The sequence below is a fragment of the Dermacentor variabilis genome, chromosome 3 (assembly GCF_050947875.1).
Source record: "Dermacentor variabilis isolate Ectoservices chromosome 3, ASM5094787v1, whole genome shotgun sequence".
In the NCBI taxonomy this organism is placed as follows: domain Eukaryota; kingdom Metazoa; phylum Arthropoda; class Arachnida; order Ixodida; family Ixodidae; genus Dermacentor; species Dermacentor variabilis.
The window spans coordinates 66,801,336-66,823,189 of NC_134570.1; the positions used below are offsets into that span (position 1 = coordinate 66,801,336).

Below are 21,854 nucleotides of genomic sequence, written 5' to 3' on the forward strand. Positions count from 1 at the left end.
GGTAATTAATTATCATGCTTAATTTTGTCGCAGTTTGCTTATTCTTTCTTTTATGTGTAATTTGTTCAAAGATCACAGCAGTATAGGACTTGAGTCAAAAGGACTCTCGTCTGTATATTATTGCAATAGCAATTATATGGACACTCCAGGCACATTTCTGCCGTTGCCATCGCCATGAGGTTCCGTATGAGTGAAAGCGTGCGAGGGTGAGCCGGCGAATGCGGTTCAATCTCGCGTGTGCAAGCAAGGTACGCTGCCCACGTGCGTGCCCTCTCCTCTGGCATGTGGGGCAGAGGGGTCAGGCGAGGGAGGAAGGGCATTCTTCTCCAACGGCTGCTAGGGTGCCTCAATATCCTCCTCGCCCACCACTCCGTACTGAGTGAAGACAACCACAGCGTCTACTACAGTGTTGGCAACGCGAATCGCAGACGCCATAGGGATGCGTTGTTGGCACTTGTGTGTCTGGAAAGCTATCTGTGACGTGGCCAAATTGCGAGCTCGTGTGGGCCTCATCTTCAAAGCGACCTGCAACGTTTGCAGAGTTTGCATAGTGCCAGTAGCTTCATATGCGCCGTGCTTTCAGCGTTCCTTTCATATCGAAGTGACAGATGCATGGAGGTAAATTGGCTCGCGGCTACTGCCGTGATTCCTAACTACAGCATTTTCACAGACAGTTTCCGCTGTCATAAAGCGAGATGTGTTCGTGTTTACCTGTGCGCGCACGACACCGTGCTGGTTAATTTAGTTAAAACATGTTGATGGGCTAGTTGATTTGAATTCGTTATAGAATGTGTAAGCGCGACTTAACAAGGACGCAGAAAGAAGCAGACACACAAAGATAGCGCTGTCTTTGTGTGTCTGTTTCTTTCTACATCCTTGTTGAGTCACGCTTACATATTCTGTCATTGTTAATTTAGTTAGTTAGGGAATGTTTACAAGTTTATACAGCCGATAAAACTACTATCCTTACTTTGTACAGCTATCTACTAATTTGCTTTCGCAATTGGTGCTTCGCTTTTCAGGCGGAACTGCAATTTTTTTTTTTTTTTGCTTGTGTACCACTTGCTGCTAGAACCAATGAGAAGATCTGATTATTTGAACTCTGTATTGCATTAAAGAGTTTCTCTCTCACCCTCTCTATGATTTGAGCTATTTGCTGTGGCAGGCTGCCTCTTATGCATTTTTCTCATAGTTTTTTAAATGCTACAGTGAAACCTCGTTAAACAGTTGTTGGCCGAAGCTTGAAAAGGGTACATACTAAACGGTAGTACTGCTTAACTGAAATAGCATGAGATGGCCCACTTACCTATAAAAAATGGAACTACGAGAGAGTGTGATGAAAGGGCAGAAAACATGCAGTATTCATTCACTTCACGTGACAAAAGTATGTTATTTTCATTTGATGCCGCGGCGGGCTAGCAGTGATGATGGCGGCCTCAAACTCACTCAAGCTTTGAACCAGCTTTTCTGCCAGCCCCCTTTTCTCGGCAAACACCCACATGAGGCTGACGTAACGCGCAGCATCTGCCACTGTTGGGCCTGAATCGCCCGTGCTATTGCTTTCTGATTCGTCCTCATCACTGTCGTTAGGCGACACTTCGGCAATAACAGAGGAACGATGGCGAAAAGTCGAACCTCGAAAAGTCAAACCTTGTAGCCGAAGTATTTTCACAGTCGCAGCAACATTGCCGACCAACTTCTCCTTCGCATTCCAAATGCCACACACCGTAGTCAATGGTAGATCCGTCTCGTGTGCCAGCACTGACTTCTTCTTGCTGCAATCGACAGCATGAACAATGTCCAATTTTTCTTCTATGCTGAGCACCCGATTTTTGTCCTAGCTCGTGCAACACCACAACACGGGCCACAACGCTCCGACTCTGGCATGGTGCCAAAATGATACTGGTGTTGATGTGGCTTCGCCCTTCCAAGCACCCTCTGCGTTTGCACTTGAAGGCCGTTCTGATCTCTGAGGCTCGTTGTTCTGCAGGGCCGATGTACCACCGTGATTTCGCAACGAAAAGTGAAAACACTACGTGTTAACCGATATGTACGCAATAAGCTGGTATGGTTTATGCTGATACAAAATGTATTAGGTTCACTGGCCACTAATTCAGGGATTTGACTTTACTACTTTGAAAACGAAACTACTGTTTATGCAGGTACGGTTTAACGAGGTTTTACTGTATTATGTTATCTGCACGGCAATTCAGAACTGGGCATATGCTCCTTTACTAGTGATCCACTGAATTGCCAAAGGACATTTCCTTTATGACTCGCAACAAAAGTCACTGTGTAGCTGCCATGTAGGAAAGCATCCACAGTTGGAGTGAAGTTTAAATGCTAAGCTAACTTTAAACTAACCCTTGACCCCTTAGTTCAGAGAGAGGTTCTTCAATTGGCTATCCCCGGATGCCCTAGTGCATTACGGCATACACGACATTGCTTTCAGAACTTTCAGCACCTTGCCCTAGAGCAATAGGTGTCTAGCTGCTCTGCCCATGCGCCCTCTCTGTCCCAACCTCTTTGTCTCTCATAACAATGCTTCCCAAACCCTCACACTCACCGACAATACCATCCAACATCACAAGGAAGAATGCCATGATAGCTCATAGCTGCTGGACCTGCTGGACCAATCCTAATACATGGTCATTCCCATTACCTCATCTATTCCTCCTAACTTCTTCCACACCCCTCCTTTGTGAGAGCTGAACATACCTGCACCAGGAAGCCCAGATTATGCTTTGTAGTAGACTGTAGCCTCTGGTGTGTCATATTCACCATGGCATCATGGCATAGACAACATGGGCAAATTGTCGCTTGAAACAAAAATCTCCCTTTCTCATGTGCCCAGAGGCCATTGAGTAAGGAGGGGGACGAACAAGGATATTATAAGAAATGCAAAATATACAGGTCAAAAATGGAAAAGGAAAACATTGCACAGGGCTAGTACTAAAAAGCAGCAACAAACATAAGAGAAAAGTACACAAAATAATTGAAGTATATAAATACAGCACAAATGTCTGACACATGACTAAAGAAAAAAAAGCAAAGCAGGGGTTTACAAAAACACAAAAGCCAAAAAGTGCGATCTTATATACAAGAGAAGGTTTAACGTCACGATGTCACTTAAAAGTATTCGCGCAGCTGATTATGGAATGATTGATGGTTGCATATGGATGCAATATTATCGGGAAGATCATTCCAAAGAACGATGGCGTGTGGAAGGGCTGATGAATTGAAGGCTTGTGTTCTTCCGTGTATGCGCTTGACGCTGTACTGATTATGTAAACGGCTTGAAATGCATGATGGCGCCTCAAGAGGTAACGCAGATGAGGTAACGATGGCAAAAAGTTGTCATCATAGTCAATTACTTTTACCACTCGGTTTCTGTGCACACAGGTGCTGGGCTGGGCACGCAAAGCAAACAGCCAAGGACTGCAGTTAGTACCCATTCCGAGTGACCCATTTGTGTTGCCTGAGTCACCCAAATCTGACCCCCTGCGGGGTGCCATCTTTGTGCCACTGCAAACTGACGTCCTTGACAACCCTGCCTCCCAGCTGCTACGAGGTGAGTGTCTGGCAAAGCAATCACCATTATGTTCCAATATTTGGGAACCACAGGATGTAGATGAATAACTAGATGCTTGTGTTTCTTCAGCTTGGTAGACAGCAAGTTGGCTAAATGAAAGTATGGTCAAATGAAACTGAGATTCAGGAAGTGCTTTTGTACCGTGCGAGGGATGTCAGTTAGGCCATCAAGACAAGGACAGATGTGCACATGTGTACCCTCCTAGCTGTAAAAGTTTTTCAAGCACAAGATGCAAGAAAACATTAAATTAAGTTGTAGCCAATGAAGCCACAAGGCACCTTGGAATCTAATGGACACTTATTTCTCAAAGGCTTCCACATTGCTCACCAAAACTTCAAGCGTTGCTACAAAAACTTCTGCAGTTAGCTGTGTATATATACAGAGCAATGTTTTCAGTTCTTTCTTCTTTAGTTCACTGTTTTAATGCACTTACTTTGCTTTATTTCTTCTTTTGTTCTATTAATACTAGCATGATAGCTGATTTAACTTTTTTTCGTGACTTATTTCATTTGTATGAAAACTTGCTTTGTCGAGTGAACATTTATACAACAGTTTGCCTATTATTTAAGTAATATCTATGGCCCTTCAAAGCAACACAATGCATCATTTATTCTGTTTGCTCCCTATATACTAGTGAGAAGCTAATGTAGCTTTAAACAGTGTACTGACAGTGGTGCTGAACTGTTGTTACACATGGCTTGTTGCTGTGCTAGTTGGGTCATGGTATATAGTGAAATTAAAAGAGCGCAAAAAGGACATGGACAATACTGAACAACACAAGTGCTCACTAACCAATGATGTCTCTCAGGAAAAGGTGAAATGATGAAATGAGAATTCAAGGTATGCACATGCACAACACAAATATCACAGGGGCACTCAAAACGAAAAATTTCCGCCAGTCCTTTACCAGACATAAAGACCTTGTCAACTCAACGTTTCCAGCAAGCTAACAATGCGTCATTAACACAATTGTCACCCCTCTGCTTCACAAATAAAGCCTCCGAGAGCTCACATGCCACAGTGTCCCTGTTGTGACCTAGTATTTTTATCTCGCCCAACAATGGCATGCACTTGCACCTTTTGCAGTGTGTGGGCAGATGTACATTTCCCTTGTTGTTTAGTGATGCGACGTGCTCTCAGGCCCAGTCATTCACACGTGTACCAGTCTTCCCCACATTGACACCTCCCACAAGATAGGGTTATCTCATACACCACCCCGATTGTGCACTCCACAAACAGCTTTGCATGATTTCTTTCCTGGAATGCATGCATAGAGTTGAGCAAGTTTACGTGGTGTGGAGAACACAACCGTCGCATTATGCCTGTTTGCCACATTCTTAAGATTATGTGACACCTTGTGTAATTAATGTACCACTTCAGGTCTGTTCCTGGAAAGCATGAACCAGAATGCTAGCCGAATTACAACCAATGGAACATGCTGATCAGTGCTGACAAATTGAGGAAGTCAAACTCACTGCAACAGGATATTGAACGAATATATTTGCCCAACGCTGGACACCAGTGCCTGACCGTTCGCATGTACAATCACGCGAACAGTGGTGCGTTTGAACGATCATGTTCGTCCAACCTGGTGCCTCGCTATGAATCCTTTTGTGGGACGGTCCCACAAAGCATGCACACAAGCACACAACACATTCTTGTTGCGCCCGAGTATCCACACTTTCAGGTGGCACTGTAATGCTGATGCTGATGTGGTTACATTGAAGCGGGTGGCTACAAAGTCTGTAGCCAGGTGACTGTAAAAAAAAGAAGAAAAAGAAAAGAAGAACCTGCACATAAGAAAGAAAAAAAAAGAACATGGGTAGTTAGTGGAAGGCACACTGCATGAAAGAGAGCCATCTCTCGCACTACTTCGCAACTACACCAGTTGCTGGCAGCACACAGAAAAAGCCGGATTACAGGAAATGCAATGCAGTGAAAACATCATCAGAGGAGGGGTGGGAGGTGAGAGTCGAGCATACCCGCAAAGCTCATTAAAAAAAAATGTTTCCCTTCTGTGAAGGTAAATTCTGCATGTATCGTTTATGCTGTTCGCAAATGTGGATACATGCTATATATTTTTTACATATAAATCAGGCACACATTACATTCAGGTGCAGATTCATTTTCTTTCTTTAAACCGAAAATTTGGTGTGCGTTTTCAGGGGCATGCTAGAATCGTGTAGATACAGTGCGTTTGCATTCAAAAGAAATGCAACACAGTACTTACAGTCGAGGCAGTCCCAAGACTGCACAGTGGTGCCTCATAGTTCAAGCTTTCTCATAGTTTATACAGAGAACTATGAGAAATTGGTTTTATTAATGTGCTAGCGATTGGAACGGTGTTTGGCTCTCCAATTCTTTGTTTGTCGGCAGCACTGTGTAGTCTTGGGGCCCCTTCAAACATGGGCACTGTGTTGCAGCTCATATTGAACACAACTGTACCTACAAGCAAAACTCAGACCATGGTTCTGGTCAATTGTGGACTGCTTTACCTTAATCACTGTTGCTGTAAAATGATTAAAGAATCTCTACCAGTCTTATGAATGTGGTGCACAACTTTCTCAGGTGGTGGCCTGGAGCAGTTCCAAGAGTATGTGGCACATCGGTTTGGCTTCATCACTCTGAGAGACCTGCAGTCCACGGTGGAGCATCGCACTTATGTGCACACGACGGGTGGCATGTTCCTCATGATACCTCGTAGCAGCCACAGCCGCAAGCCGAATCCACTAGACGAAGCTGATAAGGCACTAGAATATGTGAGTTTTGGCCTCTTCCTTGTTAAAGTCTTATGGTTGAACACAGTGACACTATTTTTACAGCTTCAAATCCAACTTCCTCTACAAGCAAAGTTAGCCCAAACGTTTCCACGAAACAGGATACTTTTGGGGAATTATCTGTGCACCCACTGCCCATTAAGGCATGGCTCCTTGCCTAATCTCATAAAAAGAGTGTGCAATTTGTAAGGAGTACATTAATTTTGTTTTTCTTGTTTTTATGTGTGAACGAGTCTTGTCATGCAGTAGACTTCCATTAATTCGATTCCAGCTGAAGGTCCCAGTCAGTGCCTATGCATTTTTGTGAGCCCAAACTTTAATTATTTCAATCCTAAAATTGACCTTCGCCAGATATTTCAAACTTGACCAGTCAGCATACATGAGCCTGACTGTTATAGTGACACTGACAACGACATTTAAACGCAGGACACAAACTTTCGCATTGCTATCTTACTCCATCAACTGCTTCTCTCAGAAACTTGACTCACCCTGTCTCACCTCCCAGTGCCTAGTAGCTGACCCAAGCCTCCAAGACACAAAATCAACAATTCCTTGCTACAGTCATCAAATCGGCTCTGATGAATGCAGCAAGTGAGGCCTTGGACTGCGGGTCTTTGATAATCTCCCATTACTGGCAATAAATGAGGACCAAGATATGGCATCTATAAGATGTTTCCAGCTCCGCATTCCCTTCTGGTGTGTGTAGTCAGCAGAAGCGTGGCCTTCAAAATTGGCTCCTGTTATCCAGAGAGGTCCATCGCTGGGGCATGGGTTTGGACACCTCCTACGGACCTTCTACAGTGACCAGCCTGTGCACCACGTACTATGGGCCGCCACAGGCTCACCACCATCGCACGCCTTCTGAATCAAGAACAAGCAGGCATGAGCTGCCATTCACCGTTCAAGCAGTGTTCTGCCGAGAGGCCAGAAATAGCTTAGTACTATTTATGTAAAATGCGGAAGAGTGAAGAGAAGCTGTGCTCTGTCATGAATTGCAAGAGCTGCGAGGGAGACTTGGATGTGTGGGATGAGACTATGTGTGAGCTTCCACTGTCTCAGCTGCATAACATGTACCCGCATTTACGATAGTTCATCATGTGCACCTTTCCTCAAGGCGAGCACAACAAGCTCTATCAACAGCGCTGGGTAGGCTATTGCTGGCACCGATTTCCAGGCTAACAGTGTCTGCAGTAACAGTGCAACATTTCTGCAACCACTGGCACTAAACATCACTTAATGTAGAACTTCGATAAGCATGTAATGCAGCACTAGGTTGTCCCCACATAAGCATGACTGATGTGCATGAGCAACTTCGCTTTCCATAACAGCGAAGTCTAACATGGAATAACAGGCACGCACCACGAGTTTTATATTTACACTTGGAATCAAACAGGCAGGTGAACAATAGCTCGGCCACTTGCAAGATCTTTTTGCTACACGTACGCGAACACATTTTAATCTGCTCTGTAAGTATACAGAAAATCATCCCAAGTTATCTGATCAGCGCTGCCAACAAGAATTACACGATCCGAACCAACCACCATGGTCAGAGCAGGTAGCAAACAGGTATTTTCTGCGCGCGCGCGCAGTAACACACACACACACACACACACACACACACACACACACCTATTTCTGTACAAAGTTGTTGTACATACAATTAATGACGACAGCATGTACACGGCCGTAACAGGCCTACAACCCTACAGCTGTAAAGACTAGAATATAAAGGGTAAAAGCAAACATCAGGCTGCTGCATTCATCGCCTTCAGCCGGTAAGCTTCCACACTATTAGGTTTCCAGCGCAGACAAAATAGATCTGCCTCTGCAGCTTTAACCAAAGTTTTATGTCGTCTAACCACTCATTGCACACCGTGGTAGCCGAAATTGTGGCTGTGTGAGCCATGCCTGTGGTTGCTGTGGTCACTGTACACAAGCGAGCAAATGCCAATCAGAAAGTGCTTAACGGCGGGCATTGTCACGTGAGCATATATGGTAGCACTCATGAGTATCGTGCTGTAAAAGGTCTATAAAGTTTTCTCTCTCTCTCTTTCTGTTTGATAGTGCCACCTCTAGTGAGTCAGCCTGCACATAGAGGGCATCACAGTCCCTCAGGTAGCACCAACAGAGCACTGTGAAGGGGCCGCATCAGTGAGTTCTGTAGGGTATTTAACTGGCCAAATGCTGGTACTTTTAGTATGCAGACACCTTATTGTTATTACTATGCGTTCATGGAAGCATTTGTTAAAGAGCCCAGTTTAGAAGATTGATGGTGTGAGCGATTTAAGCGCTATCACTTTCTAGTGTAACCAAAGTGCAAGAGTGATAATAGGTGTTGGCTATCTTTGCTGTTGTTTTATTTATTCCCTTGTGGTTACAAAACCAGACGAGTTAAATACTCTTATATCGTTTATTTCAGATCTGCTGTGAAGCTGATGTGATGGAGCATTGTTTAAAGCATTGTGAAGAACCACCACCAGCTTGTACGAACCGAAAGGTGAGACTCCTAGACAGTAGTACAGGGCTCTGTTTATGTGTGTGTGTGTGTGTGTGAGGGGGGGGGGCTGCTTAAGAGAAAAGTGAACGAAGATGTTTTTCCGGGCACCAATTGATTCTGTTCGTTGCAAGTTTATTTGCAGTATACTTCTCTCATCAGCTTCCTTAAACATGGACAGCGGCAAACCACGACAAAAATGTATTCATTTAAAGTTTAATACCTGAAAATGTCAGAGCACAGCTTACTTGCCAAAGCACAAGGTCGCAGGATCGTATCCCAGCCATGGCGACTGCATTTTGATGGGGGCGAAATGCAAACACACCAGTGAACTTAGATTTAGGTGCACATTAAAGAACCTCAGGTGGTCCAACTTATTCGGGAGTCCTCCGTTATGGTGTGCCTCATAATCAGATTGTGGTTTTGGCAATTAAAACCTCATAATTCTTTTTTAGAGCTTACTTGAGTGTTGTGTTTACAATCTCAGGCAATAATTATCAATGTTGTTCAACTGTTTAGATATTCAAATTTTTGAATCGGTAAGTCCGGTCGGAAAAAAATTGCTTAACTGCCGATGACCAGGCAACTCGTCATCACCAAGAGCTTTCTCTGGTGCAGATGACGAGCTACTCAAGGTGAAATTTCTACAATTTTCACACGTGTATATGTGCAGTTTCTTGTAATTTTGACAAATAAATAGTACACAATGGTTTTTGCTGTTTTTTTTATTTTTTTACGAGACTAGCAAAAATGCAGTAGGCATTCCTGGTATCATATCTTTTAGAAAGTATTGGCACTAAATATGCAGGTCTAAAGAAAATTCTGCACTATTAAAGAAAATTTTAAAATTTATCACAGCACTGAAGGGATCAATATCTAATTGAACACAAAGTATCTTTTTCATGTTGAGGAACAAGGACGAGAAAAGTGGCCCAAATTTTTTTGGAGCTTTTAGATTTGAAATAATCAGCGAATGTGCAAATTGCACTACTTGCAACTTAGCAACACATGCAAACTTACCATTACCTGTATTGCAGTAAACTTCTGCTCTTGACCTACACAAGGCAAGCGTCATTTGCTTCATGCAGACTTTGGTTGTACGATGCCCCGCATTTAGCTAAACCAAATACTGCATTCATGCAAATACAGTAAATGTCATAAAATAGGTACTCGTTTACCGATGCAGGTGGGCTTCCTCTGGTCATACAATTACATGATCACGAAGCGCTGGAAGAACACGGCCACCATTGACGAGCAGTTCATGCGAGGCGTGATGCAGGACTTCCGCGCCCTCTGCAGCAACCACGAGGGCCGACTTGTCGAAGCTTTTGAAGCCTGGCTGTGCACGTGGTGCGCCGTTGCCATGCAGGGAAACCAGGCAGCAGAGCTCTTTCCCCAGATTGAACAGTGAAGAGGTTGCATGCTAAGCAAAGTTTGGCTTGCTGCCCTGTGTATATATAACTAATGTATACAGTGTAGATAACCTAGGGCTTGCAATTGACCTAATGGGTTTGTAATAAATTGTAATAAAGGCAATGTGAAGTGCTAGCTGCTTGTTCCGACTACATTACTGCTTTCCACTGACAGCTGTTCAAAACGGATAACACATTTTGCTTATTAATTCTGTGTAAATGCCAGAACATGCACAGGCAGTCTGTAAAAAAAAAAAAAAAGTGATCATTAAATAAAGTTTTGTAGTGCAGCAATGAACAAATACGCACAGCCTATACACAGTTTTTTTCATGGGCGCCACCATATTGCTACGCAGTGGTGCCATCTATGGGCAGTCTGCATGCTGGCTTGGGCAAGCGCTCCATCTTGCATGGCAGGTATAAGCCCAGCGGTAGTTTCTGGCGTTTGTTTTCGTGCTTGTGCAGTCTATTTAGTATGACGTGGCATCTTCTACATGGAATACGGTTCTCTGAGATGTACTGAAGTGGTTTAAGTCAGTATGGCTGGACTTTCTGCTGGCGTTGAGGCAGACGGAGCACACAGTGCGACGTGTGCGTGCATATTTTTGCCCACAATCAGCCTCTAAGATCAGTTGTGTATTTCTGAATGTTGCATCAACTAATGTGACCTTACTGCAGTATGATCCTCTACTTCTAAGCTGCGGTTTAGGAGCAATGAAACATACATGATGATCGTAACAGCGTGGGTACCGTTCTGCTACGATAGGGGCTGTGCTATTATACTTTGACAAGCGTTGTGGGGTCTCTCACACCCGTGCTCTTGGGACAAAGGAACGACAACACAGTAGTGCAAACAATCACAAGGGCATTTATTGCACCTTTCATGGATCAATGCCTGCTAGCCGAGTTGCTATCCACAAAACATGCCGATGGGCGCGCGACAAATCTAGAAGTCCGACTCACCGCGACCGGAAAACGAGCGAATATGTTCGCCCCATGCTGGATCCCAACGCCTGGTCGTTCGCGTGTACAGTCACGCCGACGATGGCGCGTTCGAAGGCAGGCCACGCGAGGCGGTCTCGCAGAAGCATGGGTCGGCGTGCGCGCGCGGTACGTCCTCGCTGTTAGCCAATCCGCCGGGAAAGAGACAGCGCCTTGTGTCCCGGCGCCCAAGTAACCTCGCCTGTCGGCGGCGTTAGCAGCGCAACACTCGCGCCATCTCTCGCACTGCGCCCCAACCACATCAACCGCCGCGGGCATCACGCAGGCCACGCGGCGAAGCCAGATTACAGGAGACGCGCCATGCGGGAAAAACATATCAGGGGACGCGCTAGAGTCGCGCATCCCCACAGCGTTCAACCTGTTAGCTGCAGATTACGTAGCATGATTACTTAGTTCAGTGGATCAGGTTTCTACCCATGAGTAATATAGTTTTGGTCAGTAATAACAGCATACCTTAAAGTGTGAACTATACTTGTCCAGCAAAGTGATCGTTTACGAACTGCGCGAGCATCCTAAGGAGTGGTAGGTGCTGGATTATAAATATCTTTGTTCTATAGAGCACATGGTTCAAGCATGCGGCATCAACGTTTGTAGATCTATAACTGTTGTGTAGTTTGACTATGCGAGGTCGTACTGCGGTGTTAGCCTGTTTTATCTATCTTTTTCAAGAAATAGGATGATAACCCATCTTTTTTTTTCGGTTGCGTTTGTTTCGTTCTCTACGATGCACTCGCATGCATTATGGAAATTTCGTCCTCAAAAATAGCGATTGCATTCTTTTTATGCGATCCCTCTTGGATACTGTGGCCTTGCAGAGCAAAAAAGCAATGCCAAAGCACATAGTTTATATATGTATCGTGCTGGTTCCCCAACCATAGTGATCGCTGTGTTGAGCAGCGCCATCAGCCTTATGCAGGAGGCTAGCGTAGACATATAGTGATTTCAAGCCTACTAGACTTGAAATGCGTGAGAAAGATGCCAGTGCATCACAAATATTTGATAGCACCAGCCGCTTAGATGTTTCGTAGTTGCCTTAGGTTGGCATGTACTTTTACGTTTTCGTCCCTACGCCAAGTAATCAGATAGTGAGCAGATTTACCATTTCATGCTGGTAAATGGAGACGCTGGTTCTCTTCGTTGAATTAAAACCGATACAACGAAAATAGTTCACAGCACATACACACACCGCAGCTGACACGTGTCATGTTTGCACCCCCAAGAGATATTTCCACGTGCTGTAGTTACCAATGCACCGAAAGGCTTCCCTGACAATCTTATATGAACAGACATTGTGTAAATTTTACAAAGTGCGATCTGAAACATCTCGAAATCGTTCCATAGCACATGATAGCAATACTTTCAAGCAGTGCCGCACCAAACCGCCCAAGCCAGAGAGGAGGAAAGGCTCGCCTTGTGCTGTTTCCTCCTCGCCCGATGAAAACGTCTATATAGCGAAAAAATCAAGGTCAGACGGCCGTTGTCAGCAACGGCCAAATTACTTATTGTGTCAGGCTGTACATCTAAGCTTTCACAGTGCTCCCAGCATGTTTAAGCTTCTGTGCTTCAAAAAACTTAAATTAAGCATCTGGAAGACCTCTTATAACAGTTCAGCATGACTTGCCCATCACTATGATGAATGGGCTAAAGCTATAAACACTTTGATTGGCTCTGCAAAGCTGCACTCTCAGAAGAGTTTGCACATTTCGGTGCTTACTTCGTCCCCAAATGATAATCATCTCACTTATGTGCTTTCCTTTTAATGCTGTACACCTGGTACTTTCAGGTCATGAGCGGCATGTGCGTATCTGAGCGATACAGCATTTCTGGCAAAAAATCAGTGAGCGGAGAGATTTAAAGAAAGGAAATGCAAGCAAGACTGATGACAATTATTGCGGGGGTACGAGTTATGCCTCAAAGAGAGTACACTTTTTTTTCCTTTAGATTGAACGGCCTCTGTCATGGCTGTCTAGAGCAATGCAGCCTTGTGCTTAAAAGAATGCCTTAAACAGAGAAAGAACAGGAAACACTTAAGGTAAAGTAGTAGATCTGTTAGGCTTTCATTGAGCTCTTGAGCTCTAAGCCTATTTCTCAAACCCTAAATCTGCCCTCAGATACCAGTGTTATCATTCTGCAGCACAGCACCACATCGCTCTAGACAGAAATGGGGGCTGTACTGTCCTCGGCTGCTAATATGGAAGCTTTCTACTTCATGGAAACCTTCACATTTCCAGGCAATCGCTCATCCCTCGGACGTGAAACCTTGCATTGGGCAAGTGATCCATGTCAGCAGATTAAGGATAAAAAGAAAAGTCGCTCTTGCTGATCAAGCATGGGCGGTGCTACCACCAAGTGAGCGATGTGGAATCCCACCAACTTCGCCTGCCCCTCTTCAGTCTCAAGTGAGCAGTGCATACACTGGAGCCTCCTCCGCTGCCACTACTCCCACTTCCCTGTGTGTGTGCAGGCAAATATCTCGGTCTTTGTGACAGTTGCTGCAACAACTTGAGACACAAGCCAATAAGTTGAGAAGCCCTCATGACCTAACATATTCTCTTCAAGGGATCTCTTGGCAAGCTTTTGTAAAGCTAGCTGGCCTGCCCAAAGCATTAATTTAAGATTTGAATGCTTCTAAAGTGTGACAACTGTTACCATTCCGTTGTCTTCTTGAGTTTGGACTAAACAGTTGCTGAAACATGCAAGAACTGCAGTGCATGCAGTACCAGGGCTTACTGCCTTTGGCATCACTTAATTTTATCACCTTAAAGGTCCCTAACAAAAGAGGCATTGCATAAGGAGTGGGCACATGTGCAATACAGATACATTAGTAGTGTATACATAAGCAATGCAGGTATAATCAAGTTCTATGAGGAACATAAGTAATGTGAGACACAAGCAGGCTTGCATGTACATATATATGCAGCAACTAACCGAACAACTTGCGCACTGCCAGTAAGCAGAGCTTAGAGCTATTGTGCATAGTGAAACGAATCTTGATGCCGGAATGTCGCAAAGGCCCTGCACCACTCCTATACTGGCGGCAAAAGCTGTCCTATTTATTTTTGGCATGTTCTTGTTGAAACACCATGCGTCAGCGGAACAAATCAATACTGAAGGCTGTTTTCTTTGTAATAAGGCAGCTCTAGATCTTAAAGGCAAAGTGGTCAAGATTCAAGCAGAACACATGGCAGACAGTTCTGTGTGAAAGCTTAGCCCTTTCTTCACAGGCATAGTGTGCTAGTGGCATCACAGCTAGTTTTTTTACCAGACAGTCTTATTAATAAGTTCTTTGTTGCTGTGCAAATAACAAATTCTTCAAGCTTCAATTGTCAGATACCCTTTCTAGTCATCCTCTGAAACGGCAGCTTGTCATACAGGGTGCGTTGTTATAACTGCACAGACAAGATGAAAAGCAACCCTATTTGGTCCATGACTGCTTGTTTTTCAGAAGTCCTTGACACAATGAACTTGGTCACCTCGTCGCTGGAGTGGAAAAATGAAATTTATTTTACAGGATGTGTGATGCACGAAATAAAAAAAAAAAAACATTAAAGAAACACTAAGCTACAATTCTCACTAAATATATTTATCTGTGCAGTAGAAAAAATCGTATACTTGCAGCTCTGCAAGCAAATATGCACATGTGTATGGTATTTACAAAAGCATGCCTCTTGCATAATCCTTCTGCAAAGGCAAACTTGCATAACACTAAAAACACACCTCTCTAGGTTTTTTTTTTTACATTATTGTAGCATAAGCTGATGATTATTTGCCTTGAGTTTTGTGGTAAAATTTCATGGCCTTTTTTGAAGGGGTCACACTGTCCGATAACCCTGGTCTCTTGTGCTTGTGTTTCTGAGAAGCTCCATCATTTCCGACCTTGCAGGGCGCAGCTGCTGATGCAGCCACAACTTCTGGTTCAGCAGGTTCGGGATCTTGGGTGGAGCCAGACAGGCCCACAACATCGCTGTCGTGGACGTATTTGCAGTTGTGGCCAAAGCGACATCGTCCCTTTCTGGAACAAAACACCACTGGTTGTGTACACTGCCGCAAGATTCCTTTTCACCTAAAGGCCAACTGCAACAAAATTTGTTGTCGCATACAAAGCCTAGTTTCAGATAGTGCAAACATAAAACAGCCTCCCTGCAAAATTTTACATTTGAAATAAAAGTGGATGCATCATGAAAGGCTCACAAAAGATGTTTTTAATAACAAAATTGGAAAAATAAAGAAAAAAACACCGCCATTACCGCTTGCTGAAAGTGATGCACTGCTCAAAGCAGGCGACTCTTCGGCACGACTTCTGAGATTAGGTGCTGCCCACAGCATGTCGAAAAATCTCTCTGGCAACGTGCTGAGACATATTTGCTAAGCACCAGGTGCATGCATCATCTGCTAAGGTACTAGTCGAGGACTATACTAATGAGAAAATGAGACATTTACCAGCACTGCAGCTTTGCCAAGATAGCTTTAGTAGTATGTACTACTAGCCAAAGTGAAAATTTGTTGCAGTTGCCCTTGAAGCCTCATTCACATGACAAGTTGCATAGCACTAGCTAGAAATGCGACCAATCTACTACATATTTCAGGGGACAAATCCCCAAGCTAAAATTAAGACTAAGTTACTTGCTCTCAAGCACAGTCCGTTTATTCCTCACATGCTTCCATGATAAAAATCAAAGGTCAAACTGTTTTTAAGCCCCTCCACAACAATTCAGTGAAGATAGGATGCTGTCATAACATATAACAATGATCTGCGACTTGAAGATTATGCTGGTTATGATCACCGATTTTGTCTAGCACTGCAAAAAGGCTGGTTGGCACAAATCCACAACTGTATTTGGTGCAAACAAGGACATGAGAAAGAAGAAGCTTGTCTTTAGTCCTCCTTTCTCCCGTCCTAAACAGAGCTATTCTTTTGTCTAAATCCAAGGCTTCCCACTGAATTTAAAGAATCACCCAAACATTCAGGTTTGGAATTTGTTCTGCATATTAGCCCTTGTGTTTATGCATATGAAAGGATGAAGTTCTATTATATGCATTTATTCTTTTCTAGTATGTTCTTTCTATTTTATATTCTCATTATGCCTTGCGACAAATTCTCCAAATTAAAAAAGAATCACGCAAAAATTCCTCTGGGAGTTGTCCAAGTATGCATAAGCATTGTGTCATTTGTTCACCTCCACGTAGCTCGGTGTCGTGATCGATGTTACGAAAGCTGATCTGAACAGTATAAACGAAAGTGCTGTGCCGACACGAACTGCTGTGGATGGCGGCGCAAGGTGAATTGATGATGCAAGCAAACTACTGCAGGTGGGGGCGCCAAGTGTGCTGATGATGTTCCAATCATTATTATTAAGTCATTATTGCTCTTTAGCGCCTTATCCATACGCGTTGAACCATTATCAACTGTTGTCAACAGTACTCCATCGGCGGCTGCGTATGGCACGACCGTGCAGGCCCTATCTTGAAAGTGATCTGCGATGGGGGCAGAGTGCACTGTGTTCTCACTGCTTAGTTCACGTGCAAGCAAGAGGCAGCATGAAGGCCAATTCACTTGCTGCTGCAGGCCCCATCTTGAAAGCGATTGTCTTACCTGATGGATGGACGGAGGGAAGAAAAGACGCATTTCCTCAATGGGTAGGCATAGAAATGCTTACGCATTGAAAGAAAAGTGCTGATGCATCTCTTACGTGAAAAAAGATTTTGTTGGCTATATCCTGCCTCTCGTACAGGAGAGCAACATCTTTAATTAATAATAATGAATGCTATCAACAAGGTCAAATTATGATCAACGTCATGTACGAGTATTACATATGTTTGTTCTTTCAAGCTATCTATGCACAGAGATATTGAAGATATTAAAGTGTGCTTAGGCAGAACTGCTTTACCTTATCTCTTTTTCTTTTCCTAATCCCAATTCAGGTTCTAAGTTCAAAGGAAGAAAATGGCTTTATGTGGCCCATATATATACAAAGTACAGCATCAAATGTAGTTGGACCCTACCCAAAGAGTCAGTCAGTCACAAACCAATTCTACAAATCCAAGAGAAATTTGGGATTGTGTTGTAAAGTCCATCATTCCCATGCAACTTTGCAATTTCAAAAAGCTTAGTAGGAATATATGCTGCTGACAAAACATGTTAATGTTAATAGCGATATATCGGCCAATTTAACATCCTATCCTAAAACATGCACTGGACAGGCTTCAAAGATCCAAGAAAATAATGGATTATTATAAGAATGTAGTTAACAGAGAAATAAAGTGCACATACAGGGTAGTTTTGCGCCATTGATTCCGTACGTGTAGGAGTAGCCAGTATGGCATTTTGGGTAAGGTAACAAACTTACTCATGATGGCAGCTGCCTCCTTATTTGTGAGCTTGTGAACAAGTGCTTCATGCAGGGGATGCACAACTTAAAGGAAGACTAAATATAAAGTTCAGACATGTATTTCTTCAAAAGCTCTGTTTTCGTAAATTTTTCATAAAAGAAGGTTAATTACTGGTGCAGGAATTGAAGGCCAATGTTCCCTTCCTTTAATTTTGAGCCATGCTCTCCATAATAGCACTACACTAAATATGTCAATTTAAGGCTAACTAATTCATGTACCCAAGCTTGTTTTCACCGCCTCGAGTTTGTGTTACATCGGCGTAATGTTGGCCCTAGTGACCAGGTGCACAGTGACGTGACATTGCACTCTCGAGTAATTGCACTTATGCGGTGTTCTAGCTTAAAATTTTCTTGCGGTGCTTCATTTTGTGAGTATAGTGCATCAACATAACCTCACCGAATTCAAAGCCTGTTCTTGTACATGGACAATCTGGCACTTGAAAAGTTCTCGAAACTTTCTTGCAGGATATGGCTTCTTTAGAATGCAATGTAGTGCTTTAGCAATAAAAAAGTTATCAGACCTGAGTAGGCATCAAAATGTGTGATGTCAAAGGAACCTGGTATAGGAACTGCAACCTGTCTTTAGCTTTTTAGTCTTTTCTGGCTTACTTAATAGTATTAATTTTTAGTGTCCCCTTAAGGTGAGCTACAAATGAAAGTTCACAACCTGCAAAAGCTCTTTGCAGGGACCTTGAAGTTCCCTGCAGTCGCGGCTTTTTGCCATTTTAAAACAATCGTGATGTTAGTTGTTCCGTTTACTCAGTGAATGGCATCTAGTGCCATGCAGATTTTATATGCCACCATTAAGGGCTTCTGAAATGTGAATGATCAAAGACCGAATCTCCAGGCCCCGCACAACGAATGTCTGTAGTTTTTAGAAGCAAAGTGACCACTTAAATTTTTGCTACTTCTGCTATCATAGCTACAGACACAGGCTAAGTTAGCCTCCCAATCAGCTAGTCCACTCAAAATGCAAGGCTAGTTATCCCCTGCTCATCTTTCCCATGCTCCGCACGAGGTTTAATTTTGTATTCATGGTAATCCAGGCAAAATATGCCTGTTACTATAAGCGCTGGTTATAAATTTGTGTGTTATGCGGGCTCGCGAAAACTGCGGAGAACATTCGCCAAAGATTCAACGCGATATGAGGAAGTAGTTGGCAAATGTCTGATGTACCGCATGAACATACCTGTAGTTCCAGCATATCTGTTTCCCATTAACGGTGGTCTGCTGGCTTACTGGCGTCGTCATTTTGACGTGCCTTTCGAGGATAGATGACTGCGCGTTCTCCTCTTCACGGAAAGGATTGTTGAAGACCGAAGACGAACCTAGATTGGTAGACTGAAAAGATGGCACAGGCAGCTTCGGCCGATCATTTTTGCCGGGTTGCTTCTTATTCTGATCCTCTTCACCACTTTCGCCGGAACTGCAAATCGAGGTCAGCAACACGAGACATCAGGCAAACATAACTAAACTGAAGCGGAGTGAGTTCGCCAGTACAAAACTATTGACAGAATTCAATGAATGCTTTATACCAGCGGCTGAGGAAGCGCTGGTTATACGTAATATGTGGCACGACAGCAAAGGACGAAGATATCTGCGGCGGGCATACCTTTCACTACTTTCGGGGTTCTCTTCCGATTCGGACGCTGAAGAGCCGTAGTCGGCGACAAGTGAAGACATCATCGTTGCGGGTTGAAGTGGTGTTTAATCCTGTCTGTCCTGGGACGAATGTTTAGCAGTGCATCAACTCGGCGAAGCCGCTAAATAGACCAGGTAACCGCCTAGCCAAACTTAGACCGCTACCTTCGCTTATTTTCACGAGTCTCCCGACTCGCACCAACTGCCTCAGCCCGCCTCGGTCCTCATTCCCTAGCACCGTGGTCCCTAGCGCTAACAAAAAATATAGGGAATTTCGGGCAAGTGTTGTTGTGGTCCCTAGATAGTTTCGTCGTGCTAACGTGCTAATCGACCGGCTGGCACCGCTGGTACGCTCGGATCAGACGACGAGAGGGCGATGTCGAGGCATCACAACCATTGTGCGGCTCGCTCGTTTTCTAATAATGGGAGGAATACTTCTGCGAGGTTCTTTCGATTTCCCAGACAACAGGTAAGCGATATTCTGTTCCGCAAGCGTGGTCGTGGCGACTATAAACAAACTCGGGTCGTTTCCCTTTGTACCTCTGCTTGATGAAAGCTTTATTCCTGCTTAACCTCTTACCAATAAAAGCGCGAACACGGACGAAAAAGGCACATATACACGCACACACAGCCGCAACTTCCAGCAATTTATTCCTGCGATCCTGTGTTAGTTGCTACTTTATACACTGACATCAACGTAATCTGAGCAAATTAGTGCGCAAAATTGGGGAAAATACACAATTAAAAAACAAAGACTGACAACCTATCAGTTTTAAGTAATCGTGTTGGCACACTGAGAAAATCTAATTCTTTTGCTAACTGTCGCCCTCATAACTATCAGGGGCAGTCGCAAATCAGTTCTGCGGAAGCCCGCCAGGTGGAGAATACATGAAAGGGGGAAAAATGACCAACTTTCCCCTACCGGAAGCTTGGCCTGCGTGCTGTTGCGTACTCCAGGGTAGCGTACCGTACTGCTGCCGAGAAGTAGCGGCGCCTGCCTAACGAAGCTCGACCGACGTTACTTATTGGGTAGCGTGGCGTTGTCGGCGGGCTGCAGGCATCCGGTAGATCATGGCGACCAAGCAGGGGCGAGACGATTTGCTAGTGCGAAACTTGCACGGTTTATTCAGAGGTAGTTGAAAGAAAAGCATGAAGTATGAAGTCTCAAGTAAGAAGTATCTCAAAGTACATTTTGGAGCCCCTTAAATAGCTCTCTACAAGTGTGGGCGGGATCTTGCTTCCATCGATGACACGTGACAGGCACAGAGAGAGGGCCCCTCCTCCTGCAATACCAAACACGGGAAGGAGAGGTCGATCCTCTCTGCGACGAATCCGGTCGGGTGAACGGGTCCTCCGGTGCACGTGGGCTCTTGTTCAGGGAAGGTCGGGTGAATGACCTGTTGCCACGTGGTGTCAGACGCCAACCCTAACAGTGCACCACAGGCTGTGCCGGATTGCTTCGGCTTCCTGCTCCCTCAGGTCGGGATCTTCTTCTCGTTGCTGTCGGATTGCCTGTGCTCGGGCGGCTTGGATCGGCGAGCCCTTTCACGGGCGAGTTCTCGCCGCCGCTCGTCGAACGCTGCCCGTTCCTCGGGGGAATGCACAACGCGTGCCCGGCACATCCATTTTCCGAGACTGAACTGAATGGAAACGAAGCCGGCAGCAGCGCGCGCGAAACCTTTTCCTGCCCTTTCCCTTCCCCTCTGAAGCGAAACGGCTCTGACTTGTCGTGCGTGCGCCTATATGCAGCTGGAATCCTTGCTGATGATTCTCGCTTCTGCGCCAGCGCAGCTGTCATCTCATCAAATTGCCCTTTCCCACAGCTACTCTGCTCTGGGAGCAACTGAGTTTTGGCATGATCATATCGCCACCGAAACTTGTGAGCCAATACAAGCTTTGCTTGAATTGGCATCCACCTGAATTTTAGCACAAAGCTACAAAGGAAACCCATACAGGGTTCTCAGAAAGAAAACTTTGCAGTTGAAGAAAAAATTACAGGGCCTCTTAAGATATCTCTGAAGAGGTGAATGGCAAAAGCCTACTCTTCCTGCTGTTATCATTCTTATCATTCCTGCTGTTATTATCTTTCTTTTAGTCATTACTGCTCACTACTGTGCATTTTTAGTCATTTGTAATCAATTGTGGTCATATTACAAGCCGTCATTAGACATATTGGTCATTTCAGTCATTAATAGTCATCATAAGTCATTAGTAGTCATTATGAACCTCTACTAATCTCTATTTTAACATTGTCATTCACTAACTGTCAGTATCAATCATTTTTCATTCTTTAATCTATCTTCATATGTCGTGAGGACGCTTTGGCGGATATTCCGGCAGTCATGTCTCCTGACACAAACTTCACCATGAGCCTAGAAAGGCTTTCACCTTAAGATTCGTCCTGGTCCAGGACTTGAACCCAGGACCAATGCCTTTCTGAGGCGGTCGCTCTACCATCTGAGCTAACCAGGAGGCTAGCTGATCGCATTTCTTCAACTGCGAGGTTTTCTTTTATGAGAAACCCGTATGGGTTTCCTTTGTAGTTTT

The 21,854-nt window shown here is 44.4% G+C and overlaps 3 protein-coding genes across 11 annotated transcripts in view; 2 read left to right on the forward strand and 1 right to left on the reverse strand.

Annotated features, from left to right (window-relative positions):
• Positions 1–10,411, forward strand: part of Iml1 (GATOR complex protein Iml1) — a 68,449-nt gene extending 58,038 nt beyond the window's left edge. For all 6 annotated transcript variants that reach the window (XM_075685428.1, XM_075685429.1, XM_075685430.1 and 3 more), the window contains 4 exons: positions 3,403–3,571; positions 6,161–6,351; positions 8,789–8,866; positions 10,050–10,411. In XM_075685428.1, coding sequence (XP_075541543.1) covers positions 3,403–3,571; positions 6,161–6,351; positions 8,789–8,866; positions 10,050–10,274 — 663 coding nt within the window. In that variant the 3' untranslated portion in view covers positions 10,275–10,411. The remainder of the gene's footprint in view (positions 1–3,402; positions 3,572–6,160; positions 6,352–8,788; positions 8,867–10,049) is intronic.
• A 4,347-nt stretch (positions 10,412–14,758) lies between these two features.
• LOC142575792 (uncharacterized) lies at positions 14,759–19,547 on the reverse strand. Its single transcript, XM_075685445.1, has 3 exons — positions 19,279–19,547; positions 18,856–19,092; positions 14,759–15,289 (listed from the first exon to the last, which is right to left on the reverse strand). The coding sequence occupies exons 1-3, from the start codon at positions 19,350–19,352 to the stop codon at positions 15,040–15,042; spliced, it is 561 nt and encodes a 186-aa protein (XP_075541560.1). The 5' UTR covers positions 19,353–19,547; the 3' UTR covers positions 14,759–15,039.
• Positions 19,548–19,606: 59 nt separating this feature from the next.
• Positions 19,607–21,854, forward strand: part of LOC142575793 (uncharacterized) — a 28,543-nt gene continuing 26,295 nt past the window's right edge. For all 4 annotated transcript variants that reach the window (XR_012826715.1, XR_012826716.1, XM_075685447.1 and 1 more), the window contains exon 1: positions 19,607–19,776. Coding sequence is in view for 1 of the 4 variants with exons in the window: in XM_075685447.1 (XP_075541562.1) it covers positions 19,730–19,776 (47 nt within the window). In the remaining 3 variants the exon portion in view is untranslated. The remainder of the gene's footprint in view (positions 19,777–21,854) is intronic.

Coding starts and splice junctions, on each gene's coding strand:
- LOC142575792 (XM_075685445.1), bottom strand. CDS start 19,352: ATGATGTCTTCACTTGTCGCCGACTACGGCTCTTCAGCGTCCGAATCG. Junction 19,093..19,278: donor AACCCCGAAAGTAGTGAAAG/GTATGCCCGCCG, acceptor CTCGATTTGCAG/TTCCGGCGAAAGTGGTGAAG. Junction 15,290..18,855: donor CAGATATGCTGGAACTACAG/GTATGTTCATGC, acceptor GTTTTGTTCCAG/AAAGGGACGATGTCGCTTTG.